Source organism: Oncorhynchus mykiss, chromosome 2 (assembly GCF_057628025.1).
Source record: "Oncorhynchus mykiss isolate SJ-2025 chromosome 2, ASM5762802v1, whole genome shotgun sequence".
Classification (NCBI taxonomy): Eukaryota; Metazoa; Chordata; class Actinopteri; order Salmoniformes; family Salmonidae; genus Oncorhynchus; species Oncorhynchus mykiss.
In genome coordinates this window covers 101,042,374-101,060,545 of record NC_143023.1, presented here as the reverse complement: position 1 = coordinate 101,060,545, position 18,172 = coordinate 101,042,374, and the positions used below count along the sequence as shown (strand labels likewise).

General features: G+C 44.3%; 1 protein-coding gene across 1 annotated transcript in view; it reads right to left on the bottom strand.

Annotated features, from left to right (window-relative positions):
- Positions 1–18,172, bottom strand: part of LOC110502612 (voltage-gated potassium channel KCNC1) — a 78,770-nt gene that overhangs the window by 22,232 nt on the left and 38,366 nt on the right. Inside the window, exons 2-4 of the mRNA XM_036961073.2 lie at positions 6,090–7,074; positions 2,568–2,627; positions 189–365 (exon numbers count right to left, since the gene is read on the bottom strand). Of these exons, the coding sequence (XP_036816968.2) occupies positions 189–365; positions 2,568–2,627; positions 6,090–7,074 (1,222 nt within the window). The remainder of the gene's footprint in view (positions 1–188; positions 366–2,567; positions 2,628–6,089; positions 7,075–18,172) is intronic.

The window sequence follows — 18,172 nt, the reverse complement described above, 5'->3', positions numbered from 1 at the left end:
GTGTGTGTGTGTGTGTGTGTGTGTGTGTGTGTAATTGCGTACTGTATGTGTGATTATGAGAAATCAGGTCGTAGGGAAAGCAACCCGTTTAATAGCTGCCTTTGTTTGGCAGTTACAGTACATAACTCTCCTCCCTCCTCCCCTTGTGTGGTTGGACTGTGTTTGGCTGTTACTGTAGGTGTACGTACCCCTCCTGACTCTACACCCTTTGTGGTTGGGTCGTTCTGCAGCTGTGGTGATGAGACAACAAGGCCGTTCTCTCTCACTGGGGCTGAAAATCTCCTCTGGCGAGATGGCCTGGTCTATATGAGGACAGTCTTCATTGGCTAGAGCTGCGTTGGCCGCCTCCCCATTCAGCTTGGAATCTTCAGACAGACACACAGGAGATTCCATAGAAATAGAATTAGAACAGGAGATTCCATAGAAAGAATTAGAACAGGAGATTCCATGGAAATATAATTAGAACAGGAGATTCCATAGAAACAGAATTAGAACAGGAGATTCCATAGAAACAGAATTAGAACAGGAGATTCCATAGAAACAAAATTAGAACAGGAGATTCCATGGAAATAGAATTAGAACAGGAGATTCCATGGAAACAGAATTAGAACAGGAGATTCCATAGAAATAGAATTAGAACAGGAGATTCCATAGAAACAGAATTAGAACAGGAGATTCCATGGAAATAGAATTAGAACAGGAGATTCCATGGAAATAGAATTAGAAAAGGAGATTCCATGGAAATAGAATTAGAACAGGATATTCCATATACAGTGGGGCAAAAAAGTATTTTGTCAGCCACCAATTGTGGAAGTTCTCCCACTTAAAAAGATGAGAGAGGCCTGTCATTTTGTCTGTCATAGTTGAAGTGTACCTATGATGAAAATTACAGGCCTCTCTCATCTTTTTAAGTGGGAGAACTTGCACAATTGGTCGCTGACTAAATACTTTTTTTGCCCCACTGTAAATAGAATTAGAACAGGAGATTCCATAGAAATAGAATTAGAACAGGAGATTCCATGGAAATAGAATTAGAACAGGAGATTTAATTTAAAAAAAAAATAGAACAAGGGATTCCATAGAATTAGAATTAGAACAGGACATTCCATAGAAATATAATTATAACACAAGATTCCATGTAAATAACATTAGAACAGGAGATCCCAAAGAAATATAATTAAAATTAGAACAAGAGATTCAATAGAATTAGAACAGGAGATTCCATATCAATAGAATTAGAACAGGAGATTCCATATCAATAGAATTAGAACAGGAGATTCCATAGAAATTGGAATTAGAAAAGGAGAATCCATAGAATAGAATTAGAACAGGAGATTCCATAGAAACAGAATTAAAACAGGATATTCCATAGAAAAAGAATTAGAACAGGATATTCCATAGAAACAGAATTAGAAAAGGATATTCCATAGAAACAGAATTAGAACAGGACATTCCATAGAAACAGAATTAGAAAAGGAGATTCCATAGAAACAGAATTAGAACAGGACATTCCATAGAAACAGAATTAGAAAAGGATATTCCATAGAAACAGAATTAGAACAGGACATTCCATAGAAACAGAATTAGAACAGGACATTCCATAGAAACAGAATTAAAACAGGACATTCCATAGAAACAGAATTAGAACAGGACATTCCATAGAAACAGAATTAGAAAAGGATATTCCATAGAAACAGAATTAGAACAGGACATTCCATAGAAACAGAATTAGAACAGGACATTCCATAGAAACAGAATTAGAACAGGACATTCCATAGAAACAGAATTAGAACAGGACATTCCATAGAAACAGAATTAGAACAGGACATTCCATAGAAACAGAATTAGAACAGGACATTCCATAGAAACAGAATTAGAACAGGACATTCCATAGAAACAGAATTAGAACAGGACATTCCATAGAAACAGAATTAGAACAGGACATTCCATAGAAACAGAATTTTGAACAGGACATTCCATAGAGACAGAATTAGAAAAGGACATTCCATAGAAACAGAATTAGAACAGGACATTCCATAGAAACAGAATTAGAACAGGACATTCCATAGAAACAGAATTAGAACAGGACATTCCATAGAAACAGAATTAGAACAGGAGATTCCATAGAAACAGAATTAGAACAGGACATTCCATAGAAACAGAATTAGATCAGGAGATTCAGGAGATTCCATAGAAGTAAAATTAGAATATCATTTCTCCAGGAGATACAGACAACAAGGTCAAACACTCTGATCAAATTAAATATTTCAATGCTTCTTGTCCAACTGCCAAACAAGAGACCCGAGCAGAGAACTGCAACAATTAGATAAATGGGCATCCCAATTCAATACAATACAACTTCCTTCCCTCAGAGGCTAACCTCCCTTTACTCAGTGCTGAAGTCTGTCAAAAGTGAATCATATGATGTTTAGTAACAAACAACAACAGTACCAGCTTAAAGGAGCTACATGTAGGATTTTTTAAACAACAAAAACATATTTTCAAGAACATATCCATAATATAGCTGCAGTAATAGGGGAATGATATTGTTTTAAAGTGCTACTTACCCTCCAGTGTTGTGCTTGGCTGTGATATTCGCCTATTGATTTCTGCCGCTGGAGAGGCATCTGTTGTCAAAATGGGAAAGCTGTTTTGACTTTGTGGCTGTGTTATCTAGTGGAAGTAGGGTCAAGTGACCAATATTGAAAAATCATAATTTCCTGGTTACTAAAATTACTAAAATTCGACACTGTTAGCTCTTTATGTGAGGAAACAAGCATTGAACAGCGTAGGGGAATTATTGTGCTATCTAAATCGCTGTGAAATATCTTTTAACCAAAGTCAAAAGTGAAAAACGTAAGTGTCCGTTATGTTACAGGGAAATTGGATGCGGGGGAGGGGTAGGAAATGTGTTTTGAATGGAGCATAGTGCTGTTACAATTCACCTATCTTACAATGTTTTTAAAATATATTTAACCTTTATTTAACTAGGCAAGTCAGTTAACAACAAATTATTATTTACAATGACGGCCTACCCCGGCCACGACCCTGGGCCAATTGTGCACCGCCCCATGGGACTCCCAATCACGGCTGGATGTGACACAGCCTGGATTCGAACCAGGCACTGCAGTGACGCGTCTTGCACTGAAATGCTGGGCAACTCGGAAGCCCACATTGGGGAGAAGGTCTGAGAAATTCTAGGTGCAGCACCTTCAATTAGAAGATGGGGTATGAAAGCTTTATGTTGCGTGCTACATTCTGTATTGCACATATCCCAGCATGATTCAAATAAAATATTACTGACTGTTTAACCTCTCTTGGGTAGGGGGCAGTATTTTCACTTCCGGATGAAAAGCGTGCCCAAAGTAAACTGCCTGTTATTCAGGCCCAGAAGCTAGGATATGCATATAATTGGTAGATTTGGATAGAAAACAAATAATGTCTGTGAGTATAACAGAACTGATATGGCAGGCAAAACCCTGAGGACAACCCCCCCCCCCAAACAAAAAAAAATGTCAGCCTACCACTATTTTCAATGGCTTTCACTTTTATTATAAGGCGAAGTCCTCCCAGATTACAGTTCCTAGGGCTTCCACTAGATGTCAACAGGTTTTTGGAAAAATTAGCCCGAAATTGTAGTTTTTCTAGGTGGCTCCCATTTTGGCTGTAGTGTTTCCAAGCGCGTGGAAGAGAGCACGTTCTTTGGTATTTTTCTCAGGTAAAGACAATAATGATTCTACGTCTTAAATTTGTACATTTATTTACATATTAGGGTACCTAAGGTTTCATTAATAATGTTGTTTGACTTGTTTGGAATAGTTTATTAGTAACGTTTGGGATTCATTTTTTATGCATTTTGATGGAGGGAAACTGGGTGGATTATTGACTGAAGCGCGCCAGCTAAACTGAGTTTTATGGATATAAAGAAGGACATTATTGAACAATGGTTAAAATATGTTTTTCATGGTTTTGTATGCGGGGCGCTGTCCTCAGATAATCGCATGGTCTGCTTTCGCCATAGAGCCTTATTGATATCTGACAGAGCGGCTGGATTAACAAGAAGTTAAGCTTTATTTTGATGTATTACACTTGTTATTTTATGAAAGTTAAATATTTATAATTCTGTAGTTTGAATTTCGCGATCTGCAATTTCACCGGATGTTGGCCAGGTGGGACGCCCATAAGAAGCTAAATAAATTATACTAGCACTGCTTCGGACAGTCAACAGCAGGATTTGAAGCGTGCTACAGAAGGATATTATTATTATTATTGCCAACGTGAGACAAGTATGTTAGCCTTAAAAACATCAACCCACTTGACCTGACAAGTAGCAGCCTAGCGCATGTTAGTCGCCTGCATTCAATGATATGCACAAGTTAATATGTGCCATGCTTGTCCATGTTAGTTCATGTGTGCCATGCTTGTCCATGTTAGTTAATGTGTGCCATGCTTGTCCAGTACTTAACTTGATGCGATTGTCCTTTATATACCTAAAATTAACACTGAACTTTAAATTGCTCTTTCTTTTATAGTAAAGCTGTTGTAGTTACTATAGTAACAACATTTCTGTTATTGATGCCAAATTACTACACAACAACAATCGCTACCTTCATACGGGTATTTAGTTTTACAGAATCTTTAACAAATCTTTTCATTGCCTTGATGTAAGCCCCTTACACATATATGAATCTTCATTACATAATTATTACTATATAGGTGTGTGTGACACGGAGGCAGACGCCAGACTGGCTGTGAGAGTGCTAGGAAGGTGGCAGTGAGTCATGTGCTACGTTCCACGGGCTACATCTCAAACTGCTAATCATAAAGCTTATTGATCTTTTAATAAATGAGAGATGAATTTGTTAAATCAGAAGTGGCCGAGTTACCTGGTTGAGCCACTGGGAGTAGAGGGAGGGCGTCTACAGATAAACAGTGAGACAGACAGTGAGACAGACAGTGAGACAGACAGTGAGAGAGACAGTGAGAGAGACAGTGAGAAATACAGCGAGACAGACAGTGAGACAGACAGTGAGAGAGACAGTGAGACAGACAGTGAGACAAACAGTGAGACCAATCGTGAGAGAGACAGTGAGACCAATAGTGAGACAGACAGCGAGACAGACAGCGAGACAAACAGCGAGACAGACAGCGAGACAGACAGCGAGACAGACAGCGAGACAAACAGCGAGACAGACAGCGAGACAAACAGCGAGACAAACAGTGCGACAAACGGCGAGACAGACAGCGAGACAAACAGCGAGACAGACAGTGAGACAAACAGCGAGACAGACAGTAATACAGACAGTGAGACAGAGTGAGACAAATAGTGAGACAGACAGTGAGACAGACAGTGAGACAGACAGTGAGACAGATTGAGACAAATAGTGAGACAGACAGTGAGACAAATTGTGAGACAGACAGTGAGACAGACAGTGAGACACACAGCGAGACACACATTCGAGACAGACAGCGAGACAGACAGCGAGACAAAAAGTGAGATAGACAGTGAGACAGACAGTGAGAGAGACAGTGAGACAGACAGCGAGACAAACAGCGAGACAAACAGCGAGACAAATAGCGAGACAGACAGTGAGACAGACAGTGAGAGAGACAGTGAGACAGACAGTGAGACAGACAGTATGATAGACAGTGAGACAGACATTGAGAGAGACAGTGAGACACACAGTGAGAGAGACAGTGAGACAGACAGTGAGAGAGACAGTGAGACAGACAGTGAGAGAGACAGTGAGACAGAGAGTGAGAGAGACAATGAGAGAGACAGTGAGAGAGACAGTGAGAGAGACAGTGAGACAGACAGTGAGAGAGACAGTGAGAGAGACAGTGAGAGAGACAGTGAGACAGACAGTGAGACAGACAGTGAGAGAGACAGTGAGAGAGACAGTGAGAGAGACAGTGAGAGAGACAGTGAGACAGACAGTGAGAGAGACAGCGAGAGAGACAGCGAGACAGACAGCGAGACAGACAGCGAGACAAACAGCTGAACAATAGGATGTTGCAGGAGAGTTTGACTACAGAGAAGAGAAGAAATGAAGAGGGAAGGAGAGGAGAGAAAAGAAGAGATTTCTCACCTGGAAACTTTACTTTGAAGACGTCATCGTGTGTCAGAGTAATGTTTTGAGCCAGAGCCAAAACGGGGTGGACTAATTTCGGGCTTTCAGGAAGGAGCGGTGCTTTATGGGGCGTTGGAGGAGAGTTGATGCTGGACTTATAGTAGTTGGGTGATCCTGGTTGGGGTGCTCGCGGGATATGCTTGGTCTTCTTCTTTGGTAGCTTCTGCTTCGCCATGGCCAAGGAGTAATACATTCCAAAGTTGTTGACGATCACGGGGACGGGCATGGCGATGGTCAGTACACCCGACAGGGCGCACAGCGCTCCGACAAGCATGCCAGACCACGTCTGGGGGTACATGTCGCCGTAACCAAGGGTCGTCATGGTAACGACGGCCCACCAGAATCCGATGGGGATGTTCTTGAAGTGCGTGTGCTCGCTGGCGCGCGGGTCGGTCGGGTCCGCTCCCATCCGTTCGGCGTAGTAGATCATCGTGGCGAATATGAGGACTCCGAGTGCGAGGAAGATGATGAGGAGTAGGAACTCATTGGTGCTTGCTCGTAACGTGTGACCCAGAACCCTCAGGCCCACGAAGTGACGGGTCAGCTTGAAGATACGCAGGATCCTGACGAACCTCACCACCCTCAGGAACCCCAGAACATCCTTAGCCGCTTTAGACGACAGCCCGCTCAGCCCGACCTCCAGGTAGAACGGTAAGATAGCCACGAAGTCGATAACGTTGAGAGCTTTCTTCATGAACTCCATCTTGTCCGGACAGAATATGACTCTCATCATGAACTCAAAGGTAAACCAGACCACGCAGACGCCCTCGATGTAGGTGAGATAGACCACCGTCTCCGTCTCCTGGTACACATGCTCCACCGTCACGTTGTCCACCAGCTCCAGCTCGGTGCGGTTCACGATGGGGTTGAAGAACTCGTGGGTCTCCAGACAGAAGGTGGAGATGGACACGAGGATGAAGAACAGAGAGGCCAGGGCTATCCACTGTGGAGGGAGAGAGGGGAGGAGAGAGAAGAGGGAAATGGAGAGGAGGACAGAGAAAGAGAGAGAGAGAGTGAAAAGGGGAGAGAGTAATGGGGGAGGGAGAGAGTGGGATAGGGAGAGTGGAGGAGTGGGGAGAGGAGGGGAGAGGGGAGGAGTGGATAGAGGGGAGAGGAGGAGAGAGGGGAGTGGAGAGAGGGGAGGAGAGGAGGAGAGGAGTGGGGAGGAGAGGGGGGTGGAGAAGAGGGGTATGGGAGAGCAGAGGAGTGGAGAGAGGGGAGGAGAGAGGAGGAGAGGGGAGGGGAGGAGTGGGGAGGAGTGGAGGAGAGAGGAAAGGGGAGGAGTGGAGAGAAGGGAGGGGAGGAGTGGAGAGAGGAGAGGACAGGAAAAGGAGGAGAGGGAGGGTAGAGGAGAGGACAGTGAAGGAGAGGAAAGGGGAGGAGTGGAGAGAAGGGAGGGGAGGAGAGAGGAAAGGGGAGGAGTGGAGAGAGGAGGAGTGGAGAGAAGGGAGGGGGGAGAGAGTTTGGGATTTAGTGAATGATTTGACCCAAATACAATGCTTTCAGTTTTTGAAATATTTAGGACTAACATTTCTTGCCACCCATTCTGAAACTGAGTTGTTGCTGAGTAGCTGCTGCCTTGACAGGAACTAATGGGGATCCATAATAAACCCCAGGAAGAGTAGCTGCTGCCTTGGCAGGAACTAATGGGGATCCATAATAACCCCCAGGAAGAGTAGCTGCTACCTTGGCAGGAACTAATGGGGATCCATAATAAACCCCAGGAAGAGTAGCTGCTACCTTGACAGGAACTAATGGGGATCCATAATAAACCCCAGGAAGAGTAGCTGCTGCCTTGGCAGGAACTAATGGGGATCCATAATAAACCCCAGGAAGAGTAGCTGCTGCCTTGGCAGGAACTAATGGGGATCCATAATAAACCCCAGGAAGAGTAGCTGCTAACTTGACAGGAACTAATGGGGATCCATAATAAACCCCAGGAAGAGTAGCTGCTGCCTTGGCAGGAACTAATGGGGATCCATAATAAACCCCAGGAAGAGTACCTGCTGCCTTGACAGGAACTAATGGGGACCCATAATAAACCCCAGGAAGAGTAGCTGCTGCCTTGACAGGAACTAATGGGGACCCATAATAAACCCCAGGACGAGTAGCAGCTGCCTTGGCAGCAACTAATGGGGATCCATGAAAAAAAAACAGGAAGAGTAGCTGCTGCCTTGGCAGGAACTAATGGGGATCCATAATAAACCCCTGGAAGAGTAGCTGCTGCCTTGACATGAACTAATGGGGATCCATAATAAACCCCAGAAAGAGTAGCTGCTGCCTTGGCAGGAACAAATGCGGATCCATAATTAACCCCAGGAAGAGTAGCTGCTGCTTTGACAGGAACTAATGGGGATCCATAATAAACCCCAGGAAGAGGAGCTGCTGCCTTGGCAGGAACTAATGGGGATCCATAATAAACCCCAGGAAGGGTAGCTGCTGCCTTGACAGGAACTAATGGGGATCCATAATAAACCCCAGGAAGATTAGCTGCTGTCTTGGCAGGAACTAATGGGGATCCATAATAAACCCCAGGAAGAGTAGCTGCTGCCTTGACAGGAACTAATGGGGATCCATAATAAACCCCAGGAAGAGTAGCTGCTGCCTTGACAGGAACTAATGGGGATCCATAATAAACCCCAGGAAGAGTAGCTGCTACCTTGGCAGGAACTAATGGGGAACCATAATAAACCCCAGGAGGAGTAGCTGCTGCCTTGGCAGGAACTAATGGGGATCCATAATAAACCCCAGGAGGAGTAGCTGCTGCCTTGACAGGAACTAATGGGGATCCATAATAAACCCCAGGAAGAGTAGCTGCTACCTTGGCAGGAACTAATGGGGAACCATAATAAACCCCAGGAGGAGTAGCTGCTGCCTTGGCAGGAACTAATGGGGATCCATAATAAACCCCAGGAGGAGTAGCTGCTGCCTTGACAGGAACTAATGGAGATCCATAATAAACCCCAGGAAGAGTAGCTGCTGCCTTGACAGGAACTAATGGGGAGCCATAATAAACCCCAGGAAGAGTAGCTGCTGCCTTGACAGGAACTAATGGGGATCCATAATAAACCCCAGGAAGAGTAGCTGCTGCATTGGCAGGAACTAATGGGGATCCATAATAAACCCCAGGAAGAGTAGCTGCTACCTTGGCAGGAACTAATGGGGATCCATAATAAACCCCAGGAGGAGTAGCTGCTGCCTTGGCAGGAACTAATGGGGATCCATAATAAACCCCAGGAGGAGTAGCTGCTGCCTTGACAGGAACTAATGGAGATCCATAATAAACCCCAGGAAGAGTCGCTGCTGCCTTGACAGGAACTAATGGGGATCCATAATAAACCCCAGGAAGGGTATCTGCTGCCTTGACAGGAACTAATGGGGATCCATAATAAACCCCAGGAAGAGTAGCTGCTGCCTTTGCAGGAACTAATGGGGATCCATTATAAACCCCAGGAAGAGTAGCTGCTGCCTTGACAGGAACTAATGGGGATCCATAATAAACCTCAGGAAGAGGAGCTGCTGCCTTGACAGGAACTAATGGGGATCCATAATTAGTCGATGGGCCCTGGTCGATGGGCCCTAGTCGATGGGCCCTGGTCGATGGGCCCTGGTCGATGGGCCCTGGTCGATGGGCCCTGGTCGATGGGCCCTGGTCGATGGGCCCTAGTCGATGGGCCCTGGTCGATGGGCCCTGGTCGATGGGCCCTGGTCGATGGGCCCTGGTCGATGGGCCCTGGTTAAAAGTAATGAACTATAAAAGGCAATAAGGTGCCAGTTGGGATGCAGATGTAGAGGTTTACTGTGATGGTAAAAACAGCCAATTAGTATGGGCAGAGTGATCTTCTACAGTAGCACGGCCCCTCCATGTCCACAGTACAGTGGAGCCCAAGGTCACAGTGATGTATGGTGTCGGGAACAGCAGTCAGACGACACACAGTAGGACTGAAAAGACTCCATCTAAGTCACAACAATAGACAAACACAGTCTTCTTAAACTAGTAACACACAAACAATGATACGTTTTCATGTCTTTATTGAACACACCGTGTAAACATTCACAGTGCAGGGTGGGAAAAGTATGTGAACCCTTGGATTTATTAACTGGTTGACCCTCCTTTGGCAGCAATAACCTCAACCAAACGTTTTCTGGAGTTGCGGATCAGAACTGCACAACGGTCAGGAGGAATTTTGGACCATTCCTCTTTACAAAACTGTTTCATTTCAGCAATATTCTTGTGATGTCTGGTGTGAACCGCTCTCGAGGTCATGCCACTGCATCTCAATCGGGTTGAGGTCAGGACTCTGACTGGGCCACTCCAGAAGGCGTATTTTCTTCTGTTGAAGCCATTCTGTTGTTGATTTACTTCTGTGTTTTGGGTCGTTGTCCTGTTGCATCACCCAACTGCTGTTGAGCTTCAATTGGCAGACAGATAGCCTTACATTCTCCTGCAAAATGTCTTGATAAACTTGGGAATTCATTTTTCCGTCGATGATAGCAAGCTGTCCAGGCCCTCAAACAGCAAAGCAGCCCTAAACCATGATGCTCCCTCCACCATACTTTACAGCTGGGATGAGGTTTTGATGTCGGTGTGCTGTGCTTTTTTTTCTCATAGTGATGCGTGTTCCTTCCAAACGACTCAACTGTAGTTTCATCTGTCCACAGTCATCTTTGCAGGACGGCCACTCCTAGGGAGAGTAGCAACAGTGCTGAACTTTAGAGACAATTTGTCTTACCGTGGACTGATGAACGTCAAGGCTATTAGAGATACTTATGTAATCCTTTCCAGCTTTATGCAAGTTAACAATTCTTAATCTTAGGTCTTCTGAGATCTCTTTTGTTCGAGACATTGGTTCTCATCAGACAATGCTTCCTGTGAATAGCAAACTAACATTTTGAGAGTGTTTTTTATATTGCAGGGCAGCTCTAACCAACATCTCCAATCTCGTCTCATTGATTGGACTCCAGGTTAGCTGACTCCTGACTCCAATTAGCTTTTGGAGAAGTCATTAGCCTTGGGGGTTCACATACTTTTCCCAACCTACACTGTGAATTTTTTAATGATGTATTCAATATAAACAGGAAAAATACAATAATTTGTGTGATAATAGTTTAAGCAGACTGTGTTTGTCTATTGTTGTGACTTAGATGAAGGTCAGATCAAATGTTATGGCCAATTTATGCAGAAATCCAGGTAATTCCAAAGGCTTCACATACTTTTTCTTGCCACTGTGTGTCTCCTCCTCACTAGGCTACCTGCCGCCCCGTGCTATGGGGTGGCAGGAAGCCTAGTGGTTAGAGCGTTGGGCTAGTAACCGAAAGGTTGCTAGATCGAATTCCCGAGTTCACTAGATAAAAAATATTTTGTTTTGTCCCCCGAACAAGGCAGTTAAACCCACTGTTCCTAGGCCGTCATTGTAAATAAGAATTTGTTCTTAATTAACTTGCCTGGTTAAAATGAAAAAAAGGTCTCCTCCTCACCTGTTTCTCATCTGTCTGTTAATACATCTAATATGGAAGGAGAGTGACACTCCACTGCCGAAAAGAAAGACACTAAGAAAGAGGTTGTTGTTACAGTAGAACCAAACACAAGCATCATCGTGAGGAGACAGAGTAGCTCTCAGGTTGTCATCTTGATAGCACGACCTTGTCGCCAAGGACTCTGTTAGACGGGGTAAGTGGGGAGAACCCACTGCTAAATAAATTAGTTAGGTTCTCAAGGGTTTTGACTAGAGTGTTGACAACTACTGACGTTAGTGACTTTTTCATACCAGCTTAGTAGAACTTTCGCAAAAGGTTAGGAGAATTAGGTTAAGGTTAGGTTAAGGTTACCTAAAATTCTCTCCTCCTAACCTTCTACGAAAGTCACTTCTGTTCATAGCTGTACTCCATCTAGTCACAACCGGTTTCTAGTGCAGTAGTTAGTCTCACGTCACCATACTGCCAAGTTTAGTTCATTAACTCGTGCAAGCCAGCCAGCTAGAATCAAAGCTATAGGTTCTTCTAAGATTGTATTTTTCAAGCCGGAGAGTGAGGTTACAAAATTCAATTCTTACAAGAGCAACAGAAAATAATTTATACACAAAGCCAGGTGTTTTACACAGTGAGCTGTAGAAGTACATTCATCCTTTGTACCCGTAAGATATGGGTTCAAATACTGTTTGGGAAAAAAAATAGAATACTTTAGCCGAGCTCGATTGAGTATGTGTAAAGGAACTAATAGAGTAGTCACAAAAGTGCAAACCCCTCCCATCTGGTACTCCAGACAGGCTAAAGCAAGCGCTCAACGTCTTTGAAAGATTTCAGATAGATAGTATTTGAACCCAGACCTAGTACTCACAGAGACATGTCTATGCTTGTACCAACCAGCCAGTCAGGCAGACTAATGGAATGAATTATACATCTGGGAGGGGTGGGGTGTTTGTGTGTGTGTGTGTGTGTGTGTGTGTATGTGTGTGTGTGTGTGTGTGTGTGTGTGTGTGTGTGTGTGTGTGTGTGTGTGTGTGTGTGTGTGTGTGTGTGTGTGTGTGTGTGTGTGTGTGTGTGTGTGTGTGTGTGTGTGTGTGTGTGTGTGTGTTGCTAAGTGAGAGAAGTCTGGGTATGATTGAAGCTGAGGGCTTCTTGATACTCCAGTGAGTTAATGCAACACACACACACATACTGTACACACACACACACGCATACTGTACACACACACACACACACACACACACACATGGTACACACACACACATACTGTTCACACACACACTCAGTCATCTTCAGACCTTAAAGAGAATGCATAGTAGAAAGAGTAGTTAGGTGGTCAGTGGTGTTTTACCTGGGAGAGAGCAGGCTGGACAGGTAACAGGTTGGCTACAGCAGAGCTATACCTGAGTTTTGTTTAAGGCAAACAGTTGTTGCCGGAATAGTTTATACGGAGAATATCTTAGATTTATTCAAGTCTTTGTCAACGTCCTGTTTATTTTCTGTACATAATGTATTGACCAATTAGTCTTGCATATGTTAATATTTTAAATAAAAGCCTCTAAGATAGGTGAGCACCAGAACATCCTGTCTGTCTCCTCACTGTCCATTCCGCCTCTTCGTGTACATAACATCCTGCCTGTCTCCTCACTGTCCGTTCCACCTCTTCGAGGACATGACATCCTGTCTGTCTCCTCACTGGGGGGCTGAGTTAAACATTTTGGGAACCACTGGCCTAAAGTGACATCCTATTCTTGTCTCCTTGTCTCCTTGTCTCCTTCCCCAATCAGTAGTGGTTTGGAGGTATTTGACTGTTGAAAGATACAATCGTCTAGGCATGGTTAATGTTGCTTTACCCTTCCCACGTCTTATCAGATAGGTGAGAAGGAGAAGAGGTGAGGAGGGGAAACCAGCCGGATCCCTCACGAACAGTCAAGTTAGTACTCAATCACAACATCAGCTAAAATGAAGCCCCTTGGTCTTCTGCCCTCTGAACAACTGAAGCCCTCTTCATTACCGTAGACTAGATTACATTTTCAGTTCTGATTAATGTGTAACTCCATGTATCTGCTATTTGTGTTTCCAGCTAAGACCCGCCATATGTTCCCTGATTTAAGAGGTGATGACCACTCCACTACCAGTGTCAACTCTCCTCCTGACATGAACGGAAGCCATGTACCGTGTGCCCTCATCCATTGGAGCATTGAATGCTTCCTCTTCAAGCACTGTGAGTAGCCCAGCCAATGTTATTTCATTACTGTGTGAACGATCAATGAAAATTCACTAACACAATCACATTATTACACATCAATGAGATTTTACTCCCTGCTTGGACTAAATCATTCATTCATAGCTGTGTTGTCTAACTGTGTCGGGTATTGGTGTTTTTTTTGTGTGTGTTTCCAGTGAAATCCTGTCCTGACCTCAGCGGAAGATTTGAGCTCTTCAGCAACACCCTCCAGCCACGATGAGCCTGTCATGTCCAGAAGTCAAGTCTCTGACGACATCAAGCCCTGTCCTGTCATGTCCTGAAGTCAAGCCTTTGAAGACAGCAACCCCTGTCCTGTCATGTCTTCAAAAGCTTGATTTCAGGACATCAAGCCCTGTCCTGTTGTGTCCTGAAGTCAAGCCTACATCACTATAGCCTGAGTACCGTGGATGGTTTACATCACTATAGCCTGAGTACCGTGGATGGTTTACATCACTATAGCCTGAGTACTGTGGATGGTTTACATCACTATAGCCTGAGTACCGTGGATGGTTTATATCACTATAGCCTGAGTACCGTGGATGGTTTATATCACTATAGCCTGAGTACCGTGGATGGTTTATATCACTATAGCCTGAGTACCGTGGATGGTTTATATCACTATAGCCTGAGTACCGTGGATGGTTTATATCACTATAGCCTGAGTACCGTGGATGGTTTATATCACTATAGCCTGAGTACCGTGGATGGTTTATATCACTATAGCCTGAGTACCGTGGATGGTTTATATCACTATAGCCTGAGTACCGTGGATGGTTTATATCACTATAGCCTGAGTACCGTGCTTCACTTCAACAGGTGATGACCATAGAAATACAATAACCTGCATTCCAAAAGTCAACCTGTTCCCTATATAGTGCACTACTTTAGACCAGGGCCCTATAGAACCCTATTCCCTATATAGTGCACTACTTTAGACCAGGGCCCTATAGAACCCTATTCCCTATATAGTGCACTACTTTAGACCAGAGCCCTATAGAACCCTATTCCCTATATAGTGCACTACTTTAGACCAGAGCCCTATAGAACCCTATTCCCTATATAGTGCACTACTTTAGACCAGGGCCCTATAGAACCCTATTCCCTATATATAGTACACTACTTTAGACCAGAGCCCTATATAGTGCACTACTTTAGACCAGGGCCCTATAGAACCCTATTCCCTATATATAGTACACTACTTTAGACCAGAGGCCTATAGAACCCTATTCCCTATATAGTGCACTACTTTAGACCAGGACCCTATAGAACCCTATTCCCTATATAGTGCACTACTTTAGACCAGAGCCCTATAGAACCCTATTCCCTATATAGTGCACTACTTTAGACCAGGACCCTATAGAACCCTATTCCCTATATAGTGCACTACTTTAGACCAGAGCCCTATAGAACCCTATTCCCTATATATAGTGCACTACTTTAGACCAGAGCCCTATAGAACCCTATTCCCTATATAGTGCACTACTTTAGACCAGGACCCTATAGAACCCTATTCCCTATATAGTACACTACTTTAGACCAGAGCCCTATAGAACCCTATTCCCTATATATAGTGCACTACTTTAGACCAGAGCCCTATAGAACCCTATTCCCTATATATAGTGCACTACTTTAGACCAGGACCCTATAGAACCCTATTCCCTATATAGTGCACTACTTTAGACCAGAGCCCTATAGAACCCTATTCCCCATATATAGTGCACTACTTTAGACCAGGACCCTATAGAACCCTATTCCCTATATAGTGCACTACTTTAGACCAGAGCCCTATAGAACCCTATTCCCTATATAGTGTAGTACTTTAGACCAGAACCCTATAGAACCCTATTCCCTATATAGTGCACTACTTTAGACCAGAGCCCTATAGAACCCTATTCCCTATATAGTGTAGTACTTTAGACCAGAACCCTATAGAACCCTATTCCCTATATAGTACACTACTTTAGGACAGAGCCCTATAGAACCCTATTCCCTATATAGTGCACTACTTTAGACCAGGACCCTATAGAACCCTATTCCCTGTATAGTGCACTACTTTAGACCAGAGCCCTATAGAACCCTATTCCCTATATAGTGTACTACTTTAGACCAGAACCCTACAGAACCCTATTCCCTATATAGTACACTACTTTAGACCAGAACCCTATAGAACCCTATTCCCTATATAGTACACTACTTTAGATCAGAGCCCTGTAGAACCCTATTCCCTATATAGTGCACTACTTTAGACCAGATTTGACTGGAATGGCCCACCATCAGAACTGAAACAAATCAGTCCAGCCCACCATCAGAACTGAAACAAATCAGCCAGGTCCACCATCAGAACTGAAACAAATCAGCCAGGCCCACCATCAGAACTGAAACAAATCAGCCAGGCCCACCACCAGAACTGAAACAAATCAGCCAGGCCCACCATCAGAACTGAAACAAATCAGCCAGGTCCACCATCAGAACTGAAACAAATCAGTCCAGCCCACCATCAGAACTGAAACAAATCAGCCAGGCCCACCATCAGAACTGAAACAAATCAGCCAGGCCCACCATCAGAACTAAAAAAAATCAGCCAGGCCCACCATCAGAACTGAAACAAATCAGCCAGGCCCACCATCAAAACTGAAACAAATCTGCCAGGCCCACCATCAGAACTGAAACAAATCAGCCAGGCCCACCATCAGAACTGAAAAAATCAATGCATCTCCCCGACAATTGTCAAAGATATCAGTCACCCCCCCCCCCCCCCCCCCCAAGAGACAAAGTACAATTTCAATCCTGAAACAGTCAACCACACACTTCCTCTGAAAGAAATGAGAAACAAACCATTAACAACCTTTTTGTTGACAAACATGTCACTCTGCGAAAGTGAAGCCCTTTGGATCTGTACTGTTGTTCAAAGGCTGTTTTAATTTAAAGTGGGCCGTGCTCCAGGTTCTGAACCGTGGACTGGGTACAGCATAACCTGTAACACTATCCGTCAAGATGAGATCAAGGCTTCTTTCCTCAGTCGCTTTCATTGTAGCAGACTTCAGTTACATCCAAAATGGCAAACTATTGCACTCCTTTTCACCAGGGCTCTGTTCAAAAGTAGTGCACTATATGGGGAATAGGGTGCTACAGTATTTGGGACAAGCCCTCATTCCCTGTGATGTCCTCCTGCCTCTCTGCCACAGCCACAGAGGCTCAGTGCTAGCCCTCATTCTGCCAAAGCCACAGAGGCTCAGTGCTAACAGAGGCTCAGTGCTAGCCCTCATTCTGCCAAAGCCACAGAGGCTCAGTGCTAACAGAGGCTGAGTGCTAGCCCTCATTCTGCCACAGCCACAGAGGCTCAGTGCTAACCCATATAGTTTATCAGCTCGTAGACACATACACCCCCCTACGGATTTATTTGGGCAGTGAAGCTAAAACGTTTAATTTGGCATTTTGGACCGACTGCACAGAATGTCATCTTTTATCCGAGGGTATTTTCATACAGATTTTCATACAAATCTGTTTTAGCGTTTACAATTGAAAGCACTTTATGTATCTAGTCCCCCCCTCCCTCCCCCATTTGGAGGTGTCATAAGTATTTAGACAAATGCACTTATACACTATAGGACCAAAAGTATGTGCTTGTCGGAACATCTCATTCCAAAATCATGGGCATTATTATGGAGTTGGTCCTCCCCTCGCCTCCACTCTTCTGGGAAGGCTTTCCACTAGATGTTGGAACATTGCTGTTATAACAGCCTCCACTCTTCTGGGAAGACTTTCCACTAGATGTTGGAACATTGCTGCTATAACAGCCTCCACTCTTCTGGGAAGGCTTTCCACTAGATGTTGGAACATTGCTGCTATAACAGCCTCCACTCTTCTGGGAAGGCTTTCCACTAGATGTTGGAACATTGCTGCTATAACAGCCTCCACTCTTCTGGGAAGGCTTTCCACTAGATGTTGGAACATTGCTGCTATAACAGCCTCCACTCTTCTGGGAAGGCTTTCCACTAGATGTTGGAACATTGCTGCTATAACAGCCTCCACTCTTCTGGGAAGGCTTTCCACTAGATGTTGGAACATTGCTGCTATAACAGACTCCACTCTTCTAGGAAGGCTTTCCACTAGATGTTGGAACATTGCTGTTATAACAGCCTCCACTCTTCTGGGAAGGCTTTCCACTAGATGTTGGAACATTGCTGCTATAACAGCCTCCACTCTTCTGGGAAGGCTTCCCACTAGATGTTGGAACATTGCTGCTATAACAGCCTCCACTCTTCTGGGAAGGCTTTCCACTAGATGTTGGAACATTGCTGCTATAACAGCCTCCACTCTTCTGGGA